General features: G+C 40.9%; 1 protein-coding gene and 1 non-coding gene across 5 annotated transcripts in view; one reads left to right on the plus strand and one right to left on the minus strand.

The window, feature by feature from the left end:
* Positions 1 to 25,233, minus strand: part of FAM114A1 (family with sequence similarity 114 member A1) — a 68,750-nt gene that overhangs the window by 38,228 nt on the left and 5,289 nt on the right. Inside the window, exons 1-4 of one of the 4 annotated variants that reach the window (XM_053901622.1) lie at positions 23,383 to 23,430; positions 20,574 to 20,628; positions 19,738 to 20,090; positions 9,257 to 9,344 (exon numbers count right to left, since the gene is read on the minus strand). In XM_053901622.1, coding sequence (XP_053757597.1) covers positions 9,257 to 9,344; positions 19,738 to 20,082 — 433 coding nt within the window. In that variant the 5' untranslated portion in view covers positions 20,083 to 20,090; positions 20,574 to 20,628; positions 23,383 to 23,430. Of the gene's footprint in view, positions 1 to 9,256; positions 9,345 to 19,737; positions 20,091 to 20,573; positions 20,629 to 23,382; positions 23,478 to 25,233 lie in introns of those variants that run through there. The other 3 variants (XM_053901623.1, XM_019414174.2, XM_019414166.2) reach the window with 3 other exon arrangements.
* LOC128776749 (U6 spliceosomal RNA) lies at positions 22,273 to 22,379 on the plus strand. Its single transcript, XR_008421927.1, has one exon. It is a non-coding gene; the product is annotated as a U6 spliceosomal RNA (small nuclear RNA).

A 25,233-nucleotide genomic window follows, 5' to 3' on the forward strand; every position in this document is an offset into this window, starting at 1 on the left:
TGCCAAGAGGTAACTTAGGGAAGCAAGAGTAGTTCTCTGCAGCACCCTGGATGACTGGCTAACTCTACAAGTATTTTCTTTCTTCTTCTTCTTTTTTTTTTTTTTTAATGTTTATTTATTTTTGAGAGACCGAGTGTGAGCCAGGAGGGGTAGAGAAAGAGGGAGACATAGGATCCGAAGTGGATTCTGCACAGACAGCAAAGAGCCCGATGTGGGGCTTGAACTCATGAACCTTGAGATTATGACCTGAGCCAAAGTCAGACACTTAACCAACTGAGCCACCCAGGTGCCCCTCCATGAGTACTTTCTACTGGTCCCATATGGTAAAGCCCATGCACGCAGGGGACCAGCTAACTCATTCAGAGGACTCCCCCTATTTTAATTTTTAATACAATGTTTCCTTCTTTTCCATTTCTTTGTTTTTAAGAAATGGATATATATAAAAGAAACTTAAAAAAAACCTCATAATTTCACTTTCCTGATATATCTGGTTGATTTTTAAAACAAAAACATTTATATGACCAAATTCAAAGAGTTTAGAATCACAGACAACAGAAGGTGGGCCAGCCTCTTTCTCCCTAGACTACTTCTGGTGACTTACTAACATAATAGACAGTAGAGTCTATGAGCTTATAAAAGTCTATGGAAATGTTTAAGACCTGAAAAAAAATGTTGCTTCTAAAAGACAGAAAGGAAAATATGCAAATTGGAAATAGAAATTAATCAATACTTACTTAAATGTATTCAAAATGTGATATTAGGTCAATGGGTCAGCTACAGTTCAAATGAATTCAACTCTTACATAGTCATATGTAAATTATGTATTTATTTACTTTAGAAGTTTTTAATGTTTATTTTATTTTTGAGAGAGAGCGAGAGAGCGAGTGCTTGAGCACAAGAGGAGGAGGGGCAGAAGGAGAGGTTGAGAGAGAGAATCCCAAGCAGGCTCCACACTGTCAGCACAGGCCTGACGTGGAGCTCGATCCCACAAACCGTGAGATCTCGACCTGAGCTGAAATCAAGAGTCAGATACTAACCTGACTGAGCCACCCAGGCGCCCCTGTAAATTATATATTTAATGAGGCATATGGCTGTGTTTCATTACATTTGCTGTGATACAAGAGGAACTTCAAAAAGGAAAAGTGCTTGGAGCCCTTGAAAGACTTTAAGTGACCCTACCTTCTTCTCTGTGCCCCTGGTCCCCCATTTCCTTCTAAAGATAACAACCTTTATTTGTTTCTTGTGATTTTTTTTCATGAAACATTTTTAAAAAGCATATACCTATGTAGAAGTGTTCCGGACCAGGCTTCTACTTCAGAATATACGGCACGTGCAGGTGGTGGTAGGGGCCGAGTGTGGTGCCCTGTGCATTATGGGGGACATCTCTGGAGAGTCATCCTGACCCTACCCCCCACCTCCTCCGCCGCTCCCTAGGGGACAAACTGAGGCCTCTGAAAAACCTGCATTGCAGTTCAGCTTCTCTGATGGCCCAGTTCTGCTTCCCAATCCTTCACTCTCCTGCAAGGCTTGATCCTGAGAGCACTTCACAGTGGAACTCCCACAGTCTAACTTCTGCCTGTGTCTCCCCCAGGCATCTGACCTACAACACTCATCTGCCTCATTCTTTTTTGTTTGTTTGTTTTTTTCAGTGTTTATTTATTTATTTTGAGAGAGACAGCACACGAGCAGAGGAATAACAGAGAGAGACAGGGAGAGAGAGAATCCCAAGCAGGCTCTGTGCTGTCAGTGCAGAGCCCGACGCTGGGCTCGAACTCACGAACCGTGAGATCACGACCTGACCCAAAATTAAGACTTGGACGCTTAACCGACTGAGCCACCCAGGTGCCCCTACCTCATTCTTTTTAATGGTTGCATAGAGGGGCGCCTAGGTGGCTCGGTCAGTTAAGCGTCTGACTCTTGATTTTGGCTCAGGTAAGATCTCACGGTTCGTGAATTCAAACCCCATGTCAGGCTCTGTGCTGACAGCTGCGAGCCTGGAGCCTGCTTCAGATTCTGTGTCTCCCTCTCTCTCTGTTCCTCCCTCTCTTGTGCTCTGTCTCTCTCTCTAGAAAAATAAATAAGCCTTAAAAAAAAGCTTAATGGTTGCATAGATTATTCTTCCGAACATCTACATTGCACTACATCCAAATAGCTAACATGCTCTGTGGATGGATACTTGAGGCGTTTTAAGTTTTTCATATATGCCCGGCCAACTCCCTCACCTCCTTCAGGTCTTTGCTCCGTTATCACCTCCCTGAGACCTGTCCCTCACCACCATTTTAAAACCTTAACCAGTGCTCCCTACTCCACTTTGTGTTTCTCAGAGACTTACACTTTCTAGCCCTCTATACAATTTCCTATTTATTATGTATATTGTCTATTGTCTGTCTCCTTCCAGTCATATGTAAGCCCTGCTAGGGCAAGGGTCTTTGTGTCATGTGCTCACTGCCTTATCTCCAGTGCTTAGAATAGTGTCTGGAACTGTAAGCATTTGCTGAGTGAATTCTGTATTGAACATCTTTTTATATATTAATGAATTTTTTCAAAGGATCAGCAGTAGAACTACTGGGCTAGAAGGTATGTGCATTTAAAATTTTACAGATAATGCTAATTGGTCTTCTGAAAGTTGCATCAGTTTAAACTCTGGGTGAGTTTTTGAGAAATACAGCAGTTAAAACTTTTTTTTTCAATGTTTGTTTGTTCATTTATTTATTTTTGAGACACAGAGAAAGACAGAATATAAATGAGAGAGGGCAGAGAGAAGGAGACACAGAATCTGAAGAAGGTCCAGGCTCTGTGCTGTCAGCACAGAGCCTGACACGGGGCTCGAACTCACCAAAGGTGAGATCATGACTTAAGCTAAAGTCGGATGCCTAACCGACTGAGCCACCCAGGTGCCCTGAGAAATACAACAGTTTAAAAATATTGGCTGCATCTCCAACTTCTATCAAGGAATTCAAGACAGTATAAAAAGTCGTGAGTTGTAGTTGTTCAGAAAAACACAGATGATGTTGGCTGTGCTCAACTAAAGCAAACATCAGTGCAGCAAAAGGAGGATCCATTCCACCTTCCTTCTGGGAAAGCCTTCCTTCTAAGGCTTGGTGTCCACTCCGTAGTCAGATACTCACTTCTTTTTAGGTTCAAAATTGACAAGAAATGTCTCTGAACTGATAGCACGTGGCTGGCAGTTAAACAGACATTCATTAACCCCTCGGTCTTATTCATAGATTGTGAACAAACTCTATGCACTGCCCTATCATCCTATAATTGTCTGTATTAATGATCCTGGAGAATTTTCACACGATCAGTGATGTCACCTTCAGAAATGAATCCATGTGATATCGATAGTGATTTACCCAGTTAAGGGTTCTCACTGTAGTATCATTTTGACAAGTTTGCCATTCTCTGGAATAAACGCTGTCATTATTTCTGACAGTGCTGGTGGAAGGGTTTCATTAAAACGTGCAAAAGGGGAAAACTGTATAACTTGGAAGAGGATGGGAAAGGGGAACAATGGTAATTTTGAAAAGGTAAAAATATACACATCAGATACACCTCTCTCTCCTCAGGTATCCTGCAAAGGGTGTTTAGACTTATAAAACTGTCAAAACTAGATTTAAAAAAAAAGCCATTTAGGACTTTTGTAATATCTAGAAACAAGTTGCTGTATTCTACTATACAATTTGTACCTCGCTCTATCTGTCTATGTTTCAGCATTGTTGACTTTCATTTTGATTACCAGTCTATCGTGCAGGAAAAAGTCAGGCCTCTCAGATGCTGGTGGGAAATCACATCTGGTTCTCACAGCACCGCTTTGAAATGATCATCAAAATCATTATTTTTTATATTTTCCTTTTTCATTCCGGCTTCGGCCTGGATCTCAAATGATAACAATTTTAATTTCATTTTATGAACTTGTCCAAAGACACGGGTGGCATGTGATCAAGTCTTCTTAGAACATGACGACAGTGTAGCTGTGGATGGAGCTAATGTAAGAGTTATAGTCTCTCCAAAAATAATTGTTGGCTGAGAACTGTTTGATTTTCTATCAAGTATTGGGAGGCCATTTTTTCTCATTTTCCCTTAACCTTGGGGTCAAAGTAGTGAGGCAAAAGACAAAATACGAAAATACAAAGTAGCAAAAAGTGAATCATTTTTTGCATTTTCCCATTTAGCATAGGGGTTATAAATATCTTTCTCCTTCTATATATAGTCATAGACTAACGAATCATCATATTCTGGAAGGTGGAAGGAATCTTAGAATTTCTTAAGTCCCCCCACCCATACTTTTCCAAATAAGGAATCTAATCCAAATAAGGTGCATGGTGTCGTAGTTAGTGACTGTCCTCTGAGATTACAAGTTAGTAACAGTCAGGACCAGGTCTCAGATCTTTATGATTCCTGGTCCAGCGCCCTTTCTAAGAGAGAACCACCTTCCAATGTTTCAATTCTCCAAGTACTCTCCTGCAAACTCTGAACAGTTCCAACTACTGTGACTGCAGTTTTTCAACAAGTGTAAGAAGTATTGGCTTCTATTTCTAGTGCTCAATTGACAGCTCTGTGTTTTGTTAACAACTACGTGTTTTGCACTTCTGTGTCTGCAACCAGAATTACCCTGGGGGTAACATGAGCTTTCTGAGCGGGAGTCAATTTTCTTTCTTTACTTTCCACAGGCAATTTATAAACCTTCAAGAGCTCATCTACTGCTGGGAGTGCTCTGTTTTCCAATGTCTCTTTCCCTTGTGATAATAAACTATTAGTGCTACAAAGTCTTGGGTGGATATTATGCCGTACATAACAGAAGGTGTCCCTGACTTGCTTCTCTCATTCATTCCCTAGGTAGCAGCTTAATATAGACGACAATCCAGGATGGCACCCAGGACTTTTTAAACTCTACTCCAACCCTGTGTTTCAGCCTGTGAGCCAGGCTATGGCACTTCTCCATTTGTGGGACGCTTGTGATCCATATTATCTTTTGGGAGTCAATCTCCTAACTACCACCATTGCCTGTCTCCAGCCTTGGAACCCATAACTTCAGCCCCCCACCCCCACCCCCTTATGCTACAAGTTTTAGTTCTCTATCACATCCATGGAGATACTTACCCAGTTTTAAAGTATGTATTGCTATTACTTTAGGTACTATTACTACACAGAGTCACAGCATATCTTGGCCAGAAATCTCCAAAATATGCCTTAGGAGTAACTTAGGGATGGTATTCAGTGTTATTGCTATTGCATTTATTCGGGGTGCGATGACCAGTGGTGATGGGCCAGTTTAGGCTCTACTCTTCTAAAAATAGTTCCAATTTATCTAATAGGATTCTAAGGAGAAGCATCAACATTTCAAAATTTGCTTGAGCTCCCTCATGTGCCTTTGGGCCATTGCTGGTTGCAAATGAGAATAATGCCAAGATTTAAATGCTTCTAACAATTCCAGCATGTAGCTAGAGGCACAAAAAATACGAAGTTTCTGGACTTAGTGGTGTAAATGATGAGGATTTCAAACAGAAAAGGGAAATGTGGTAGGGTAGGGTAGGAAGGGCGAGATTCTGCTACCTGGTGTACACACCCTGGGTAATCCCCTCCCCTCTGAGCACAGCAGGGTCATCGTGAAAATGTTGGGCTTTCACTCCCATGGTTAGGTGACAGTTGTATGGCAAAGGTGAAGGGATTTTTCAGTTATAAATTAAGGTCCTTAATCCATTGAATTTGAGTGTATCAAAGGAGATCATCCTGGGTGGGTCTGAATTTTATCAGGTGAGCCTTTAAAAGGGACTAGGCCCTTCCTAACGGGAGAGATTTGAAGTGTGGGTGAGATTACCCTGTTGACTTTGAAGAAGGCCCTGAAGGCAGCCTGGAGGAGCTGAGAGTGACCCTGGCCAATCCCCAGCAAGAAAATGGGGGTGTCAGCCCTACAACCTCAAGGAATTGAATTTTGCCCACAACTTGAACAACCTTGCAAGACGACCCTGACTATCAAATGAGAATGCAGCTAGCTGGCACAGCTGATTTCAGCCTGGTAAAGTCACTGAGCAGAGAACCCAGGAATCCCCGACCTGAACTCCTGACCCACGGAAACCGAGATAATTAAGATACATTGTTTTAAGCCTCTAAATTTGTGGTAATTTGGCATACAGCAATAGAAACAAATACAAGAGGTTATACTGAACTTCATTCCGCTATTTTATGGGGCAATGTGCAAATGCCAATCTCAGATGAACCATATCTCCACTAACCATAAAAGAGAAAGTGGCCACAGTGACGGGCACAGCGATCCTGCTGGTCCACAGCAGTTATATCTCAAGTCTTTCTTTTCTTTTTTTAAATTTTTTAATGTTTATTTCTGAGAGAGAGAGAGAGAGAGAGAGAGAGAGAGAGAGACACGGAGACAGAGCAAGTGCGGGGGAGGGGCAGAGAGAGAAGAGACACAGAATCCGAAGCAGGCTCCAGGCTCTGAGCTGTCAGCATGGAGCCCGATGCGGGGCTTGAATTTATAGACCGTGAGATCATGACCTGAGTCGAAGTCAGATGCTTAACCTACTGAGCCACCCAGGTGCCTCTAGGCTTTTTTAAATCAGTGTACAAAGCCAGGTGAGAACTACCAGAAATTTAAAGTGGTTGTAACATTAACAAGATCCAACATCTATCATCTTCATGGTGCCTTAGACACAGGGAAACTTCAAGAGTAACACCAAATACAAGCATAGGTTATAGATTAACACACTGACTTCAGGTCAAATTAAAAGATGAGTGCCTACCAGTATGGGGTGGGACCTGCCACAAGAATCACATCCTGCTTTTTAAGCAGTAAAGCCAGCATCGTCTACTGGTTACATATGAACTGGGCAACAAATCCCAGAGGCCTTGGAACATAGTCCACTGGACCACAGCTGCACTAGGCTATATATGTGCAAAGGTCAGATTACGACAGGACACCTAAGAAGATAACGGAGTAGTAAGTTTAACAGGCTGGCGGTTGGTGGATAGAAAACTTCATATGGATCCAGTGAAGCACAAAGTCAAATGATCAGGTGTAGCCACTGATTGGTGAGAAACAATGACAGACTGAACTGGGGGCAGAGCAGATTCAGGTAGGTGCTCTTCTGAGTGTACAAAAAACACCTGAACTGCTCCCCACAGGGCAGTTGATTTCAGTGTTTACTGTGGAAGGAACTTATATTTAAATTTTTAACAAGAAAGCAAATCCTTTGTCTATAATAGAACTTTTCAAAGCACCAAATTCATTATAAGCCAGGGCAGATGTGGACACCATTACCACTATTGGAAGCATCCAGGAGACTGTAATGTTTTATGACATAAACCATGAGGAGAGCTGTGTAATTTGGAAACCATATTATTTACTGTTCCACGATTTAACAAATGTCAACTTCTGGACTTCACATTTTTGGTTTTGGGGTCAGAAAGCATGTCATTCCTACATATTGTCAGTGGTAAGATCCATCTGAGAGCCACTAAAAGCTCAAATGTTTTCCCTAGGAAGCAAGATGGCTGCAGGTACCTGTCTTCACTCTCTTGAAGAGACTCTTTCCTGTTTGGAAAACCAAACAGGTTCCTCTACTTCAACTCGGTTGATTTTTCCATCTGTGTATGTAGAATCCACAACATACCTGGCCCCTTAAATCAGCAACAGAAAAAAATCTGCTATCCGGGCCCTCCCCAAAGACCAACATTTATTTGACCACCATCTCCTTCTTGCCAGAGTTCCCTGATATTCCAGACACGGAAAGAGAGGAATGAATTCTTCTAATCTATCTAATTCTTCCAGACAGTCTAAATTCTATCAAATTGGACAGCTGGACCTTTAACTGGGACCATGGTCCATCATAGTGGGGCAAAAGACCTTCGACCTTTCTATCCCTCCTATCCAGTGAATTGGACCAATTTATGGCCCATTACAAGATCCTTACAGCCATGGAGTACACCTTGAGAACACTTGACTTAGATGATCTGAAAGCCACATTACCTGCTGCTTCCCTGTCCTGCTCCTCATTTGCTCCACCTTCAAGATGAAATGCCTTTGCTAAATTATCTTAGACACGTTGCTGTTATTCCTTCAGTTTTCATGAAAGATGCACATAAGAACTGGTCGCACGAGGGGCACGTGGGTGGCCCAGTCGGTTGAGCGTCCGACTTCAGCTCAGGTCATGATCTCACAGTTCGTGGGTTCGAGCCCCACATCAGGCTCTGTGCTGACCGCTTGCTCAGAGCCTGGAGCCTGCTTCAGATTCTGTGTCTCCTTCTCTCTCTGCCCCTCCCCCACTCACCCTTTGTCTCACTCTGTTTCTCAAAAATAAATAAATGTAAAAGAAAAAATTAAAAAAAAAGAATCGGTCAACGAAGAATACTTGCCAAACCTATGTTGATGAAGACACTGTCCATTATATTTTCTCTTTGTACACACAGAGTTGATACAAGAAATGTCTTCAAAAATTTAACACCAGGAAAATAAATTTATCTAGATAAACTAAGTTTTGGTTTATCATTCAATGAAAAATTGATAATCTACTGGCAGCCAAGAAGCTCAGAGTCAAGGTCAATGCTCAATTACAGTTAACTCTATCAGCCTTGGGATATTTACTCTATCCTTCATACCTGCATATTTTATTGAAATACCTCAAATCTTTTCACAGAGTAGGTTAGTTGTTTAAAACATTCTGGTGGGATGATAAGGACAAAACTTTAAGAATATATTATAAGAGCCCAAATCTTACATTTTAAGGGGCAATATAATATAGTGGTTAAATCTATACTACTAGGTTCAAATCTCAGCACAGCTACTTTTGACTTTTTTTTTTTAAGACTTTATTTTATTTTTTAAGTGGTTATTTATTTTTGAGAGAGAGAGAGACAGAGACAGAGTGCAAGTGGGGAAGGGGCAGAGAGAGAGGGAGACATAGAATCTGAAGCAGGCTCCAGGCTCTGTGCTGACAGCACAGAGCCCGACATTGGGGTGGAACAAACGAACCGTGAGATCATGACCTGAGCCGAAGTTGGACACATAACCGACTAAGCCACCCAGATGCCCCCCCAAAATACCTCTTTTGTAGGGTTATTCTGAGGAAAAAATGTATCAATATACATGAAGTACTTAGAGCTGCAAGCACTAAAAATGATTTGCTCTTATTATCTCATGGGCTAATGTTAAACTCTATCAGTACATGGTATGATCAAAATGTCAAATGCTATTATTAGGCTTCTGAACTTTATCCATTCAAATGCAACATATAATTCTTACCTACTGTGGCAGATGCTGATGAGAGCAGAGATTTGCCCCAGGAGCCCCAGCCTGCCCATCCCCCTCCATGTGATGGGGAATCCACAGCCTGTAGAAAAACAAATTAGCCCCAAGGTTAGCAATTCAGTACACGCATGAGTGAAAAAACACCCATTGGTGTGAAACAAAAAGAAAGTTAAAAAAAATAACCATATCTCCCTGGCTTCGCATTTATAAGGGCCATAACAGAATACACCGACCCACATTTCAATGCATCCTTTGGAATAAAATTGATTAGTAGTGGTGTTGGCTTCTGAGGGCTCTGCTTGAAGTAAGTTTGATGTTAACAAAGACCCAAATATCCCATTATCTGGAAGATAGGGATGAGGCTTGTGAGGGGGAAAACATTTACTATATTAGGGTGCAAAGTGATTTGAAAAAGTTTAAAACTTGGGCAACTTTAACATAGGTAAGCAAATGTCCTCTTCCAGGTTAGAGGCAACTAACCTCTGGGGTGACAGGAGGGAGTTCTGAGGGATGACGGGCAAAGTGTCTAGAAGAGCACCAGTAAGCTGGGGGATGGGCAGCAGCAACAGGTAGCCTTTTGAGGTAGATGCCGTTCAAGGTGTCCACTCCACTCACAGTGACCACTGTAACTATATCTCTCACTGTCCCCGGGCTCTGTGGATTTAACTTCTTCTGCCTAAGTATTTGGATTGAGATTGAGGGACTCTGGTTCAGCTTGAGCTGGCTGCTTGAATAGAAGATGAAAAGTCAGGCCGTATAGGGGACCATATTCTATCCATCATTGTGACTACAGATGAAGAGAAATCAGAGTGAGCAGATGAAGGAGATATGCGGAGAGAAGCTGTTGAATTCCTGACAGCTTCTCAGCCCCTGGTTCCTGTCCCTCTTCAAGGCCCTACTGCATTGCTATCTTTGGGTTCCATGAGATTCCTGCATAGTCAGTAAGTCTGTCCGTCTGTTTCTTTTTTAAATGTTTTGTTCACTGGTATATCCCCAGGGCCTGGAAGAGTACATGGCATACAATGAGTACTTAATACATTTATTTGTTGAATAAATGACTGAAATTCACCCATTTTCTTCAATATCAAACACCATCCATCACTGTAGAATACTGGTCAAGAGGAGAGGTTATGGAATTAAATTGCTTGGGTTTGACTCCAGGCTCTCCCATTTTGGGCAAGTTATTCAAGTCTTTCAAGCTATCATTTATTCATTATGAAATGAAAGGTATGGTAGTGTAAGAACCATAAATATAAGAGCCAATAAGCTCACAGGATTATTGTGAATGTTAAAAGAAATAATTCATATAAAACTTTGAGCATAATGCCTGGCACATAATAAAAACTCCATCAATGTTAACTAGTGATCATCACCATCTACATTTTTAACACTAAGAAGCAAAAAAGCTTTGAAAGTTGGCTGACATTTATTTCTGCCTGGAAACAATGAGGAGCTTGTTAACATGAATGGAAATACTCATGATTCATGACTGTCTGCTTTCATTTTTGGTGTCTACATTGATTTACTTCACTTTTGCAATGGAAGCCAGTGGCAATTTTATACCATCATGAAGACAGATGTAAGTTGGTGATTAATATCATTCTTTTACAGGACAAATCACTACCTATGTGATTAGGGAGAGTTAATACACTTAGGGGTGACAGCTTTTGACTCAGATTTATAATACTTAATATGCTCTGACAGCTGGTAATTGACTAGCAAATGAAAATAAATGTTAAATGAGTCTAGAATATTTTGCAGTATAAATGCTTCAATTGCTTTATTAATAAAGCTCCTTTGACATTGAGCTGTGACCTCGTGATCAGCTGCAAAGAAAATCTGTTATCAATGGCAAATACTCAAATGACTAAATGTGCACATTTGATATAAAAACCATATAAACTAAATGTTCAACATGAATTCTCATCTTGAGTATTGTCTCTGCTTTAAATGGCTTATGAGTCTATAAAGTAGGGGGCATGGATCTACTCAGACCTTTCATTAAACAAATATGGTTATTTTAAAACTTTTTTCTCACCTTCACCCCATGTAACCCTCACCTCCTTTAACAGACAGCTTTGGGGTGCCTGGTTGCTCAGTTGGTTAAGTCCAACTCTTGGTTTCAGTTCAAGTCATGATCTCAAGGTAGAGCTCCGTGTCAGGCTCCACGCTGACAGTATGAAGCTTGCTTGGGATTTCTCTTTCCCTCTCTCTCTCTCTGCCCCTCTCCCACACTTGTTCTCTCTCTCTCTCTCTCTTTCGCTCTCTCAAAATAAATAAATAAACTTAAAGCAAACAAACAGTCAGCTTCACATCCTAATTCACAGAGAACACAGAAGCCACCAGATGGAAACTCTCTTAACTTCCTGTTCCTGCTCATAAACTCTCAGAAGAATGACTTCATTTCAAGAGCAAAATCAGACTTGGCTTGATCAAGAGGGATACCCAAAACTCAACTGGAGATCATTAAAAAAAATTTTTTTTAATTTTTATTCACTTTTGAGAGACAGAGAGAGACAGAGCATGAGCAGGGGAGGGGCACAGAGAGAGGGGAGACACAGAATCCAAAGCAGGCTCCAGGCTCTGAGCTGTCAGCACAGAGCCCGATGCAGGGCTCGAACCCATGAACCATGAGACCGTGACCTGAGCTGAAGTCAGACGCTCAACCGACTGAGCCACCCAGGCACCCCTCAACTGGAGATCATTTAAACATCCACAGCTGTTGTGTGGTCCTAAGAATACAAAGAATGCAGGATTCCATCACGTTCAAAGTTCTTTAAGTAGAAAAGATATTTACATATCTGGTGTTCCATTTAAAGGTCCTTATCATTAAATAAAAAATACATTAATTTATTTTACGCTATCAAATTTACATGTATCATTAGACAGAAAAAAATGTACAAATATTAGAATTCCATTGAATTCAAAGGACTTTAACAATTATATAGTAACATAGGTACCTGTTGCAAAGATCAAAGATCAACCTGGTTATCCTATGTCTTAAGTAAATCAAGAATTAGGTACTACACACAGCTTGCAACTGTGAGACCAAACCCTTTTTAAGTTTTGTTACTCATGACATAGCTGCTCTAAAAAGGGGCTCAGTGTGACATTCAGGGAAGATGTAAATTGCTCTGGATGCCTGAAGTTCTGTCAAAATATTTGCTTAAAAATGGCCTCAGTTATTTCCAGGTAATTTTTTTCCTTGGTGAGTATGCATAATTCAACTCTGAGAATGTTTAAAATTAAATATAGAAAGGTTTAAAGCATCAAAGTCATGCTATTAATATTTCTATGCATATTTGGTCTTTTCTGCACAATTGTTTAAAAAATTACAGTGAAACTTTAAAAAGACAATTTAAAATGAATAATTGAACGATTAGACTTATGATTTTAATTGAAATCTTCCTAAGTTGACGCATAGTCTTGGCATCTAACAGGTCTTTAGGTCCAACCCATTATTTAATAGATTTATAGCACTTCCTATGCACTCAGCAAGGTTCTGAGTAGATAAATGAGGTACTTAAACAGAAAACAGAATACATTAAATTCATATAGACACAATTTAAAAATATTTGAACATATTTAAGTTGGTAAAAAGGACTAACCATTCATCAAAAGTCCCTTGAAAGTGTTCAATATTGCTAGACTTCCAAATAGAAAAAGATTCGTGAGACGAACATAAAGTCTAGGAAGAATTGCATTTTTGAATTTATAACCTTAATACATTGAACACTAATTGTTCAAAACTAAATTAAAAGCCTGAGTAGTCCTTTTTATGTACAAAATACACACCAGCCTACACCAAATACCCATCTAAATACAAATTCGACCTAACTGCACCCCCCACTCACAATTACTTCCTTCCCGTCTAGCATTATGGAAGCGATGTCTTCTCAGTTAAAATTATCACCTCCACATGAACACCGCTGGGGCTGGATAGGTTGGTCTTCCCTTCTCTCCTGGCTTTTCAACCTTTCTCTACCGCTACTTCCCATATTTAACCATGTACGTGCTTCCTCCGTCTCCAAACCTACAAATGAAAATCACAAGGACAGAAAGTTTCTCTCAAACTTATCTGGTTTCTGCCCCACATCTTGCTTCTTCACTTCTTACAAAAAGTGCCTACCTGCTGTATCTACCCCCTCCATTACTCCACCTGCCACAGGATTCTCTCACAGCCACCATGCTTCATGAAACCATTCTCATCAATGCCACAATGGCTTTCTTGTGGCCAAAGTCATGGAGTCATTGCAGTCATTTTATTTCTTGACCTTTCACTAGCGTCTGAAGCTTAACTACTTTGACCTTCTTAAAATGCTCTATACTCACGGCTTCCATGCCCTATCTTCTGACTCTTACTTTTTTTGGTCCATCTTTTATGATTTCAGTTTATGTTAGAAAGTCGCCAAATGCATATTGTGATATTAGGGGGAATGCCTTAATTAAGTTACAATCCAAGTGCTTCCCGCATCCTAATAAAATATGCTGGAGTTCAGGGTGGTCAGCTGGCATCCTAATCATGAAAGCCATACTCCAGAGACATATATAATGAGCATTTCCATTATCTGTGTCTTTATTAACAGCTGATGCTTTGCTAATTAGCATACTGAATTGCAGAAGTGGGTTTTAACTGATGAACTATTTATTAAATAGCATTCTGAATATCTGAAAGGGGTTCTACATGGTGATATTAAAGGTATTCAAGGTTTACAAATGGTTACATTTATTTTAGAGCCTCTCTTTTTATTAATAGCACATAAGAAAGGTTTTTGCCCTGTGCTAAATGGTGTTTTAGCCAGCTCTGAACATCAGGGAATTCTAGTTTTTGATGCCAGCTCTAAGGGAAGAAAACCCTGCCTCTAGAGTTCTAGGCATTTGTCTTAAGTGAAACTCATTCAGGGTGGTGGCCAAAGCACCTGAAAGGACAGAACGATGGGACATTCTCAAGTCTACATGAAAACAGTTCTCATGATCTGTTTTTAATTTTCTTATTAATTAATGTTCAATTTTAAAATGTCGGTGTGGTACAATGAGATCTGTGATTGATTTCCCTTATAGAATGTGATGGTAAGATCATGAAGACAAGAGGTAACTCTCGCTGTCTCAACTACTTTACTGGCTACCACAACATATCAAAAAGAATCTAAGAGCCAAGTTGGCTTAGGGGCAGGAAACTTCCAGGGCCAAGTCCTTGGCCTCTGTGTTTCTTTATTTACATATACCACTTAGATAATCTCACCCACTCCCATTTCTTAAATACCATCCAAATATTAATGGCTTCTAAATTTCTCTCCCGGGCTCCAGGCTGTTATAATCAACTGCCCACACAATACCTTCACTTGGATGTCCCATGGCATGTTCACTACTGAACTCACCATCTTCTCAATCTCACCCAATTCTTCAACTAGCTGTTTCCATGTCCTAGTATTAGTGGTTCCCAAACACTGGTCTACAGACTGCAAGAGTATCATTTGGAGGAACTTATTAAAAATATAGAGTCTTGGGGAGCCTGGGTGGCTCAGTTAAGCATCTGATTCTTGGTTTCAGCTCAGGTCATAATCCCAGAGTCATGGAATTGAGCCCCGTGTGGGGCTCTGTGCTGACAGTGCAGAGCCTGCTTGGGATTCTCTCTCTGCTCCTCCTTTTCTTTCTCAAACAAATAAAAAACATTTCTAAAATACAGTCTTAGCTTCCACTGTGATCTTTTGAATAAGAATCTCAGTGCAGAGCCAGGGAATCGGAATTTTTAACAAGCTCCCCAGGTTATTCCAATATACCACCAGATTTAGGAGGTACTGCCCTCTATGGCCAAATGGCACCAGCATCCACCAAAGCCAAAAACTGAGTGCCATCAGGTAGAGTGGTCTTCAAGGAGGAAATACTCAAAAAAAAAAAAAAACAACAAGAAAACAACAATGACAACAACAACAAAAACAGAAGCAAACTCTACTTATTTAAGTGGCAAAAATCTGCCATCTGTGAGTCTTGGTCTATGTTCTCTCTTCTTTGTTTCCCTTGACAGCAATTTTATGGCTCAAAATCTATTCTGTTTTTCCTTTCCTAGGGAGAGAACTAACCAGTGGTTGTCTATGTTTTCCTTTGCGAGTACCTTTAGTGGTAACATTAGAATTCTTTACTTTCATAATTGGACTTATGTATTGGCGTTGAACAGTAGAGATGACTTTTTTCCCCACTCTGGGTAACATTTCTTGGTGTCAAGAACTTAGGGAAATTTGGTCTAGATTGGATCTTACAGGAGCTGATGGGCCAGTATCTAATAACTTCCCAGAAAATCTCTGGAAATAAATGTCACTCCTTTCTAGCACTTAAGAAAAACATCTCTAAATTGAGGCTGAAGACATCCCCACCTCCTGAAGACCGATTTAAGTGCCCCATCTAAGGCTTCCCTTGTGTCTGTCCTATCTAGTACCATAAGACATGCCATAATTACTTTTATACAACACTCCTTTCTCCAACTAGACTGTAGGCATCCTGAAGATAGTTGCACCACTCAGATTCCTAGGCACAACATGTGGTGTCATGGGGCTGGTAGAGGCCTTAGAGAGTCTAGTCTAATCTCCAATGTTCAAGTAAGTCTGGGAATCATCACTCATGGATGTTGTAGAGTGGATCCCGCAGGAAGTCTCAACTCAGTGACCTCTAGTCTGTACATCAAAATGGATGAGAAAAAGAAGTACAATCAAAGACAGAGATGTCTTTTCTGAGTACATAAACTCAGTGGTGTGGTCCTTCAAAGCAGAGGTGCCAGCTAAGCAGCTGGCAGAACCACTGGCTTCTTCCTCTTCTCTTTGTCCCTCCTGGTCACACCACCCTACCTGCCGGGTTACAACCACTGGACTGACTCAGGCAAAGGTGAAGCTAATAATGGGGACTTTAAGGGGACTCAGACCCAAAATAACTATGCAGATACAAGTCACTTAAAGAAAAATATATACACATCTGAGCATATTTTTGCAAAATCCAGTGTGTCCTAGAAGATACTGGTTTATACATTCTCAAAGGCTATTCTGCCAGGTTTTCTTTTTTTTTTTTCTTCTGTTAAAAGTGTTATTTTCCCATAGAAGCTGTTTAAAGGGATAATGAGATTCTTTTAGGCTCAGATATGCCTGGGATCAAGTCAGCTTTTTTCTTGGGTGTTTTCCTGCTGGACCCGCCATTCCTCAAGGGACCTGTGTTCAAGATCCAAACAGCCAACTTGTAAATGAACTTTCTTTTTTTTTTTTTTTTTTTTTTTTTTTAATTTTTTTTTTCAACGTTTTTTTATTTATTTTGGGACAGAGAGAGACAGAGCATGAACGGGGGAGGGTCAGAGAGAGAGGGAGACACAGAATCGGAAACAGGCTCCAGGCTCCGAGCCATCAGCCCAGAGCCTGACGCGGGGCTCGAACTCACAGACCGCGAGATCATGACCTGGCTGAAGTCGGAGGCTTAACCGACTGCGCCACCCAGGCGCCCCGTAAATGAACTTTCGATTCAAGATTTTCTGCAAAATTAATTCTCTTCTGGATCAACAGAAAAATAGTTGTTTTCATCATTGCTAAGGATTTCTTTTAATAAGTATCCAACAAGGGCAATAAAATAGCAAATGAACAATGCTTGAAGACAAGACACAAAAGTGACTTCCAATTTTAATTTAAAAGTATAGGTTACCAAGAGAGATAGTTGAACCACCCACCCCCTCTCTGGGTAATCCTTAGAAAGAGACTAAATTTGCACCTACTTAGAAGGGTTTATATATGACCTGGGGTTTATATATGACCTTGGTGGAAGAAATACCCTCTTTCCTCAAGGCCCTCCCACCAGCCATATCGGCTTTCTACCTTCTTAGAACAAACATACTGATGGGCATTCCTCCCACATCTTGGTTTCACTGAGCTTCCGGTGCAATGCCAAACACATACACCCAGAGCCACAGGCCCAACCTGGCCGGCCAATATTTGCACTTCCATCCAGATACTTTTGTGATGCTTCATTATGAAGAAATGCTCTCCTTTCCAAGTCCTTGAAAACTATCAGTGTCGTGTAGGGAAAGGAGGGCAATACCTGTCTACTAATTGGCTCTAACCCTGTGGCATGAAGGAGGTTTACAAAGTGCTTTCAAAAGCAGTGTGCTCAAAAAATTAAGAAGGGGGATAGGTAGGAGCATGCTGACTTTTTTTTGCTCTAGTTTTATTAGCAGTCTTGTTATCATTATTAGAAGTCTGAAATTGGAATGTATAATCTATCCATTAGGAACATATATACTTTGAATTAGTGGAGCTAGTATAGTTTCTTTAGGTCAGGTCAGGTCATAATGGTGCAGAAAATATGGTTTTCTTAATGTACAAAGATACTTATTAACAGTTGTTTTTATAATAAAAATTGAGAACCAATGTTTCCCACAATAGAAAGCATGCAGGGAAAACAGTCTCCAGAGTCAGGCATATGGGTATATATAGGTATAGGATTTTAAAATATATATCCAATTGGCTCTATTCCTCTGGAGAACCCAGACTAATACGGACCCTGGCATCAGCATTTTTAAATGTTTATTTATTTTTGAGAGAGAGGCAAAGTGCGAGTGGGGGAGGGGCAGAGAGAGAGGGAGACACAGAATCTGAAGCAGGGTCCACACTCCAAGCTGTTAGCACAGAGCCTAACGCGAGGCTCCAACTCAGAAACTGTGAGATCATGACCTGAACTGAAGTTGGATGCTTAACCTACTGAGCCACCTAGGTGCCCCAAGCATTTTTTTAAAACATTTCCCAGTGGTAGGGGCGCCTGGGTGGCTCAGTTGGTTAAGCATCCGACTCCGGCTCAGGTCATGATCTCACGGTCCGTGAGTTCGAGCCCCACGTCGGGCTCTGTGCTGACAGCTCAGAGCCTGGAGCCTGTTTCAGATTCTGTGTCTCCCTCTCTCTCTGACCCTCCCCCGTTCATGCTCTGTCTCTCTCTGTCTCAAAAATAAATAAACGTGAAAAAAAAAATTTAAAAAAAAAAATAAATAAATAAAACATTTCCCAGTGGTTGAAATGTTCAACTAGAGTTGAGAGCCTCTGGTCTAGGAGTGCTTAATCCCTTAGGGGGTCCATGGTGGCTCTGAAGTCTGTGAACTCTTGGAACTCACAAACACAATTTTCCTTGTATGTGTACCATATCTCATAAAAACTCTCAGCTGGTCCTCAGATCCCTTCCATGACATCCCTACAAAACCACTGTTTGCTTTTGTGTAAACATCTCCAGACGTGGGAAACCCCCTCCTCCCTGAGGAAGTCCATCTCATTTTAGAACAGTTCTAAAAGTCAAACCCTTTGAAGAAGCAGAGGCACAAGAAGCCTGATATTGAATAAAAGAATCACAAAATATTAGTCAGAAGTATACCTAGTGCTCTTCATGTGCAACTTCTTCATTTTATAGAGGGAAAAACTGAGGCACAGAGAAATTAGGTATCTTGCTCAAGTTAATAGTGTTAATGATAGGTTCAAGAGGGAATGCCCAGCACTGGTTCTCTGTTTAGTTTCTCCCCTTCATTGCATGTAGTAGTGTCCCTTCAAGGACAGACACGGAGGTGGTCTCTGGTGGCATACTTCAGATGAGCAGGGCTGGGGCCTGGTTGAGGAAAACCGTTATTCCTCCCGCCCCCCCATCCTGTACCATCACTGTGGAAAGCACAGGACTGGAGGGGAGTGGCCTGCCTCCCTCTTTCATGCTGGGAGCCTCTCCATCCCCACCAGTCCCCACGTGGATGAAGGTAAAAATGCCAAGAAAATCCAGTTCGTTGGTCATACTGACATTGTACAAGGTACCAATTTGGAGACACTGGTCTATCTTAATCCCTCAAAAGACAGATGTGGACACTGAAGGGAAGGGGCAATGAACATGCTCTGCCTCTGGTCCTTTGGAAGGTGGTATAGCTGATGATCAAATAGTGATCTGAATGTTTAAGATCCCACAGTAGATCTGTAAATATGCGTTAAAATTTAAGTGGTATTAAAGAAACACTGACTTCTTTAGGGTGGAATCAGGCTTGTTAATAACTTGGACTCTTTATGTCCAATATTTCAATATCTTCCATTTATTACCAAGTAGCTTAATATCTCACTAAGCTGCCTCCTGATTGCCTCATCTATAAATTAAGGTTAATAATATCCATCTCAAAACCTCAAAGAACTGTCGTATGGAGTGAATTACCTGACCCGAAAGTGGCTAGTTGGGTTCCTGGCATAATGATGTGTCCAGTCATTGGTGGCTGTTATTAGTATTACTATAATCATCAAAATGCAAATAACATAATGACCAATTATTCTCATGTATGCCTTTTCTCACCACCCAACACACTTTTGATGACAGAGGTGATGCCATAGTATATTCTGAATCCCCAACCCCCACCCACGGAGCTTGGCACAAATCTGTGCCCACGGTAGGTGTCGATAAGAACTCAGGTTGAACCGAATCGAATGAACCGCTCCTACCGGATTACTCTGCTCTTTCAGGGGTATTTCAGATCCAGGTTCTGCCTCGAGGCTGACGGAGTCAATGCATTCAGCAAGCGCATCCTCAGTCACTTCTCCATTGGGGGGATGCTGCGTGGCACTGGGGTGCTGGGGCTCAGGGTGCTGAGTGCTTGCAGTCTCTGCACACTGAATGGTTGCATTTTCATGCCCATCTCCTGTGGCGTCAGCTGGTGTTGGCTCATTTGGAATCGTAGCTGAATCACAGTGTGCTTCTGTCTCTTTGGGTAAAAACTTGCTATTGGGCATCTTGGTAATTTCTGCTTTGTCTCCAGTGGCTGAGGTGTCACCGGCATCGTCAGACATTTTAATATCTGTCAACATGATTACAAATACTTTCTGCTTTAATCGGAATTGCTAAACTTTATTCAAAGCCCCCAATAATTAAATCTGGTAGGAGTAAACTTTCTTCTACCAATAAGAAACTTTACATAACCTTGGAGTAGGCTGTATAATGGCCCCCACAGGTTATCTACGTCCTGTTCCTTGGACCCTGTGAATGTTACCCTACACAGCAAAAGGGATTTCACATATATGGTTAAATTAAGGATCTTGAGATGGAGATTATCCTGGGTTATTTGGATGGGTCCTAAATGAAACCATAAGTGTCCTCCAAGAGAGGCAGAAGGAAATATGATTACAGAGAGGAAAAGGTGAGGAGAGAGCAGGAGCAGAGATTGGGGTGATCAAGACGAAGGAGGGGCCGTGAGCCAGGCCAAATATGGGCGGCCACCAGAAGCTGAAAAAGTCAAGGAAACCTTTCTCCCCTCAGAGATGCCAGAAGAAACCAGGCTTACCAACACCTTGACTTTAGCCCAGTGAAAACCAGTTTGGGACTTCTGACCTCCAGAACTGTAATAGAATAAATCTGTGTTGTTATAAGCCACTAAGTTTGTTGCAATTTGTTACAGCAGCAAAAGGAAACTAATGCAACCGTGCAATGCTATCTCTAAACTTTCATGGATCTTGTACCTGGTATGCAGGGATATGTATATGGGAACTATGAGTATTATCTGTGTCTGTGAAATTACTTAATATCACTGTATTAATTACAATCACAGCAATAATGAGAATAAGCATAGAAAATACCTGAGAGCTGATCAAAAATGACTTGACATTTAGCTTTGTGATGTCATCAGAGATTCACATTGAGAAAGCAACATATACACATAAGTGTGCTTTGTTGGACACCAGCTGGTGAAGGCCTGGGTTCTGCTGGACAATAGTTGACACAGGGAAACGCAGGATGAATTGGAAGGGAAAGAAGTAAGGTATTAAGTCAAATGAGGAATGTCACTATTATGAAATTACCTACAAAGCAGAAAACTCTTTACCAAGTTTGCAAGCTAGTGTGTCATGTAGAACAGCACCGTTCAACAGAACTCTTAAATGATTTAATTTTATATTTTACATAGGCATGTGTGGCTAGTGTCTACCTTACTGGACAGTACAGATCTAAAAGGCTAGCTCAAGATGATAATTTTCATTTTTTTAAAAAATTAACAAATTTTTATTTGAGAGAGAGAGAGAGAGAGAGGACAGGGGAGAGGGGGAGAGGGAGAGATAGAGAGAATCTCAAGCAGGCTCCATGCTCAGCATGGGGCCTGACATGGGGCTCAATCCCACAAGCCTGGGATCATGACCTAAGCTGAAATCAAGAGTCAGACGCTCGTGGGAGGGGGGATGAGCTAAATGGGTAAGGGGCACTAAGGAATCTACTCCTGAAATCATTGTTGCACTATATGCTAACTAATTTGGATGTAAATTAAAAAAATAAAAAAATAAAATAACGGTGAAAAAAAAAAAAAGAGCCACTCAACCAACTGAGCCACCCAGTTGCCCCAAGATGATAATTTTCTTAGGCTAAAATGAAAACACAGAGTTCTCACTACACCAGAAGTCAAGTCTCAGTCAAATCAGTGAGTATTTTTGTCGACCTCGGTGTTTACCAATTGGTCAAACCTCAAGTTGTCACGAAAGCCACAGTATGTAAGAAACCACTTAACATACTGGCCAAATGGAGGTACGGGCTTAGGATCATGTGCACATGTAGCCCTCTTGTCCCCTCACATAGCCATTCCCCAAGGTTGTCTGGCTGTTACCTTTCCTTGTACTACATTCTCTCCCTTGGTGAATCACATTCCTTTCTCACAGTTTCACACACCACTCTTATGTCGTGAGTTTCAAATATCTACCTCATTCCATCGAGATGGAAAGTAATTTAGTGGCTTCCAGGGACAGAAGGGAAGGGGAATGAGGAGGGAATGACTGCTAATGGGTATGGATTTCTTTTGTCCACAAGGAAAATGTTCTAAAATTAGATCGTGGTAATGGCCGTACAACTGTGTGAATATATGAAGACCACTGAACTTTCAAATTCCTTTGAGTGAATTTTGTGGTAGGTGAATTATATCTCAATATATTAAGGATATATATAATACATATAACCTATTGTGTTACATGTTAATAATGCTGTTAATAAAAAAAAAAATTCTAGCGCTCGCTTCGGCAGCACATGTACTAAAATTGGAAAAATACGGAGAAGATTAGGACGGCCCCTGCGCAAGGGTGACACGCAAATTCATGAAGCTTCCATATTTTTAAGAAGATGTGGTTCATATATACAATGGAACACTACTTAGCAATGAGAAAGAATGAAATCCTGCCATTTGCAGCAACATGGCTGGAACTGGAAGGTATTATGCTGAGTGAAATAAGTCAGTCAGAGAAGGACAGATAGCATATGTTTTCACTCATGTGGATCTTGAGAAACTTAACAGAAAGACATGGGGGAAAGAAAGGGGGAAAAATAGTTACAAACAGAGAGGGAGAGAGGCAAACAAAAAGAGACTCTTAAATACACAGAACAAACTGAGGGTTGATGGGGGGGTAGGGGAGAGGGGAAAGTGGGTAATGGACACTGAGGAAGGCACTTGTTGGGATGAGCACTGGGTGTTGTATGGAAGCCAATTTGACAACAAATTATATTCATAAAAAAAAAATTCTACTTCTGGATAAGTAGTTCTAATGGGCAGCTGGACAACTGTTCCCATCCAAAAGGAAACCTGTGGTCTTATTGTTAATACTAGTTCTTCCTGTTGACTTTTGTGTTCCTTTTAATGGTGCCTAGATTTTCCCTATAACCTAAGCTTAAAACCTCAGCGCTGTCATTAACTAAACCTTCACTCTCTCAAGAATATGTAATATCGATACCTATCATTATTGAGCGCCTATTAAGTCTAGGCTCCTTACATGTATTCTCTCCTGTGAGTTAGATATTATGAGCTCTATTTTACAGACGAGGCAACTGAGGCTCAGAAGTCACACTTTCAGTGACATATTTGAGATTTGAACCATGTCAGAGCCCAACTGCAGTGCCACCAGCCTCTTCTCTCCCAGTGCCCAAATCCTAGAGGCTCTTTATTCAGAATTTATGCCTTTTCTTTTATTTTTACTTCTATTCACTGCCACCACTCTAGATCAGGGTCTCATTATGGTTCATGTTGATGACTTCAACATTGGACTCAGATCTCTACTGTCACTCTCCCTTTCGCTTCCCCATCCCTCACCCTCCTGTTCATACATCCTTAGGGGTTTCCCACTTACTATTGGGAGGAGGTGAGAAGCTTCAGCTGGCATCCAAGCACCTCTGTACTCTGTTCCCACTGTGTGTATCTCCCACCATTCCCTTCCAAAACCTGGACCAAGACAATGTAAGTATCCATGCAATGCCTGACATTCACAAAAGACCCTCATGTGGCTGTTGGTTCAATACGTTGTCTTAACACATTCAAGACCCAGTTAAGTACTGCCTCCATTCTTTGTTCTTCCCAACTGGATAGAATTTTTCTTCCTCTGAACTGCCAGAGTGCTTTGCATCTACCTCACCTTGGACAGTTATACTTGCCTTCGGTTTAGAGTCACTTGAGTGTTTTCCTATCACAGTATATTGTAAATTCTATGAACACAAGGAGCTCCCGTGTTTTGTTTTCAGATTTTATGCAGCACTTAACATGGTTGTTTGAACCTAGTGGGAAGCTCAACAAATATGAGTGTTGTTTGATGAATATTTTCAGAGACTTGAGATTAAAATGTAATTTGAATTTGTGTTTTTGTATTTTGGGGGCAAATACCCAGTAGTACGATAACTAGATTGAAGGTGTACCCCTATGTTTATAGCAGCATTATTTACAATAGCCAAACCAAGAAAGCAGTCCAAGTGTCCATCAGTAGATTTATGGATAAAGAAGATGTGGCATATATATACTTACATAACTCAACCCCCCAAAAAGAATGAAATCTTGTCACTTGCAACAACTACCTGGATAGAGCTACAGAGTATGATGCTAAGCGAAATAAGTCAGTCAGATAAAGACAAATACTGTATGATTTCACTCACATGTGGAATTTAGGAAACAAACCAAACAAGCAAAGAAAAAAAGAGAGTGAGAGAGACAAACCAAGAAACAGACTCTAGAGAACTGATGATACCAGAAGGGAGGTGGATGGGAGACGGGTTAAAAAGGTGATAGGGATTAAGGAGGGCACTGGCCATGATGAGCACCAGTGATGTATGGAATTGTTGAATCACTATATTGTAAACCTGAAACTAATATAACTCTGGATGTTAACAATATTGGAATAAAAATTTTTTATTTATTTATATTTTTTATTACTATTTAAAAAAAATTTAATGTTTATTTATTTTTGAGAGAGACAGAGACAGAGTGAGAATGGATTAATGGCAGAGAGAGAGGGAGACACAGAATCCAAAGCAGGCTCCAGGCTCCACACAGAGCCTGAACTCACGGGCTCGAACTCACCCGTGAGATCATGACCTGAGCCGAAGTCGGACGCTCAACTGGCTGAGCCACCCACACGCCCCTAAAGTTTTTTTAAATGTAATTTGAAATGAAAGCAAACAGAAAATGCCTTTACCCCATTTACTACTCAAGAGCTATCTTACAGCTAATGGTTCCAAATGATCCATATCGTCTTTCTTTTGTTCCTTAACCTCCAGGTTAACTAAGTTAGAACGTTTTCTTTTATTTTTCTAAAGTTTATTTATTTATTTTTAGAAATAGTGCAAGCAAGTGAGGGGCAAAGAGAGAGACAGAATCCCAAGCAGGCTCTGCACCACCAACATGGAGCTTGACCACCGGGCTGGAACCCACGAACCACGAGATCATGATCTGAGCCAAAATCAAGAATCAGACACTTAACCAACTGAGCCACCCAGATGCCCCTAGAAGGTCTCCTTTTAAATAAAAATCCTTGGGTTCAGTAATAACACTCCTATAAACAAGTCTATAGGTGGGAATAGCAAAAAAAAAAAAAAAAAAAAAAAAAGCATACTTCCCTTTAGCTGGTATATAAAGTTTAGGATATTTAAGGTTGGAGATAGTGTGTCAATGACTAGGCCAATGCCTAGTTGAAATCATAAAGAATGAAACAAGC

This window comes from Panthera pardus, unplaced genomic scaffold, assembly GCF_024362965.1.
Source record: "Panthera pardus isolate Hobbes unplaced genomic scaffold, ASM2436296v1 HiC_scaffold_13, whole genome shotgun sequence".
NCBI classification, from domain to species: Eukaryota; Metazoa; Chordata; class Mammalia; order Carnivora; family Felidae; genus Panthera; species Panthera pardus.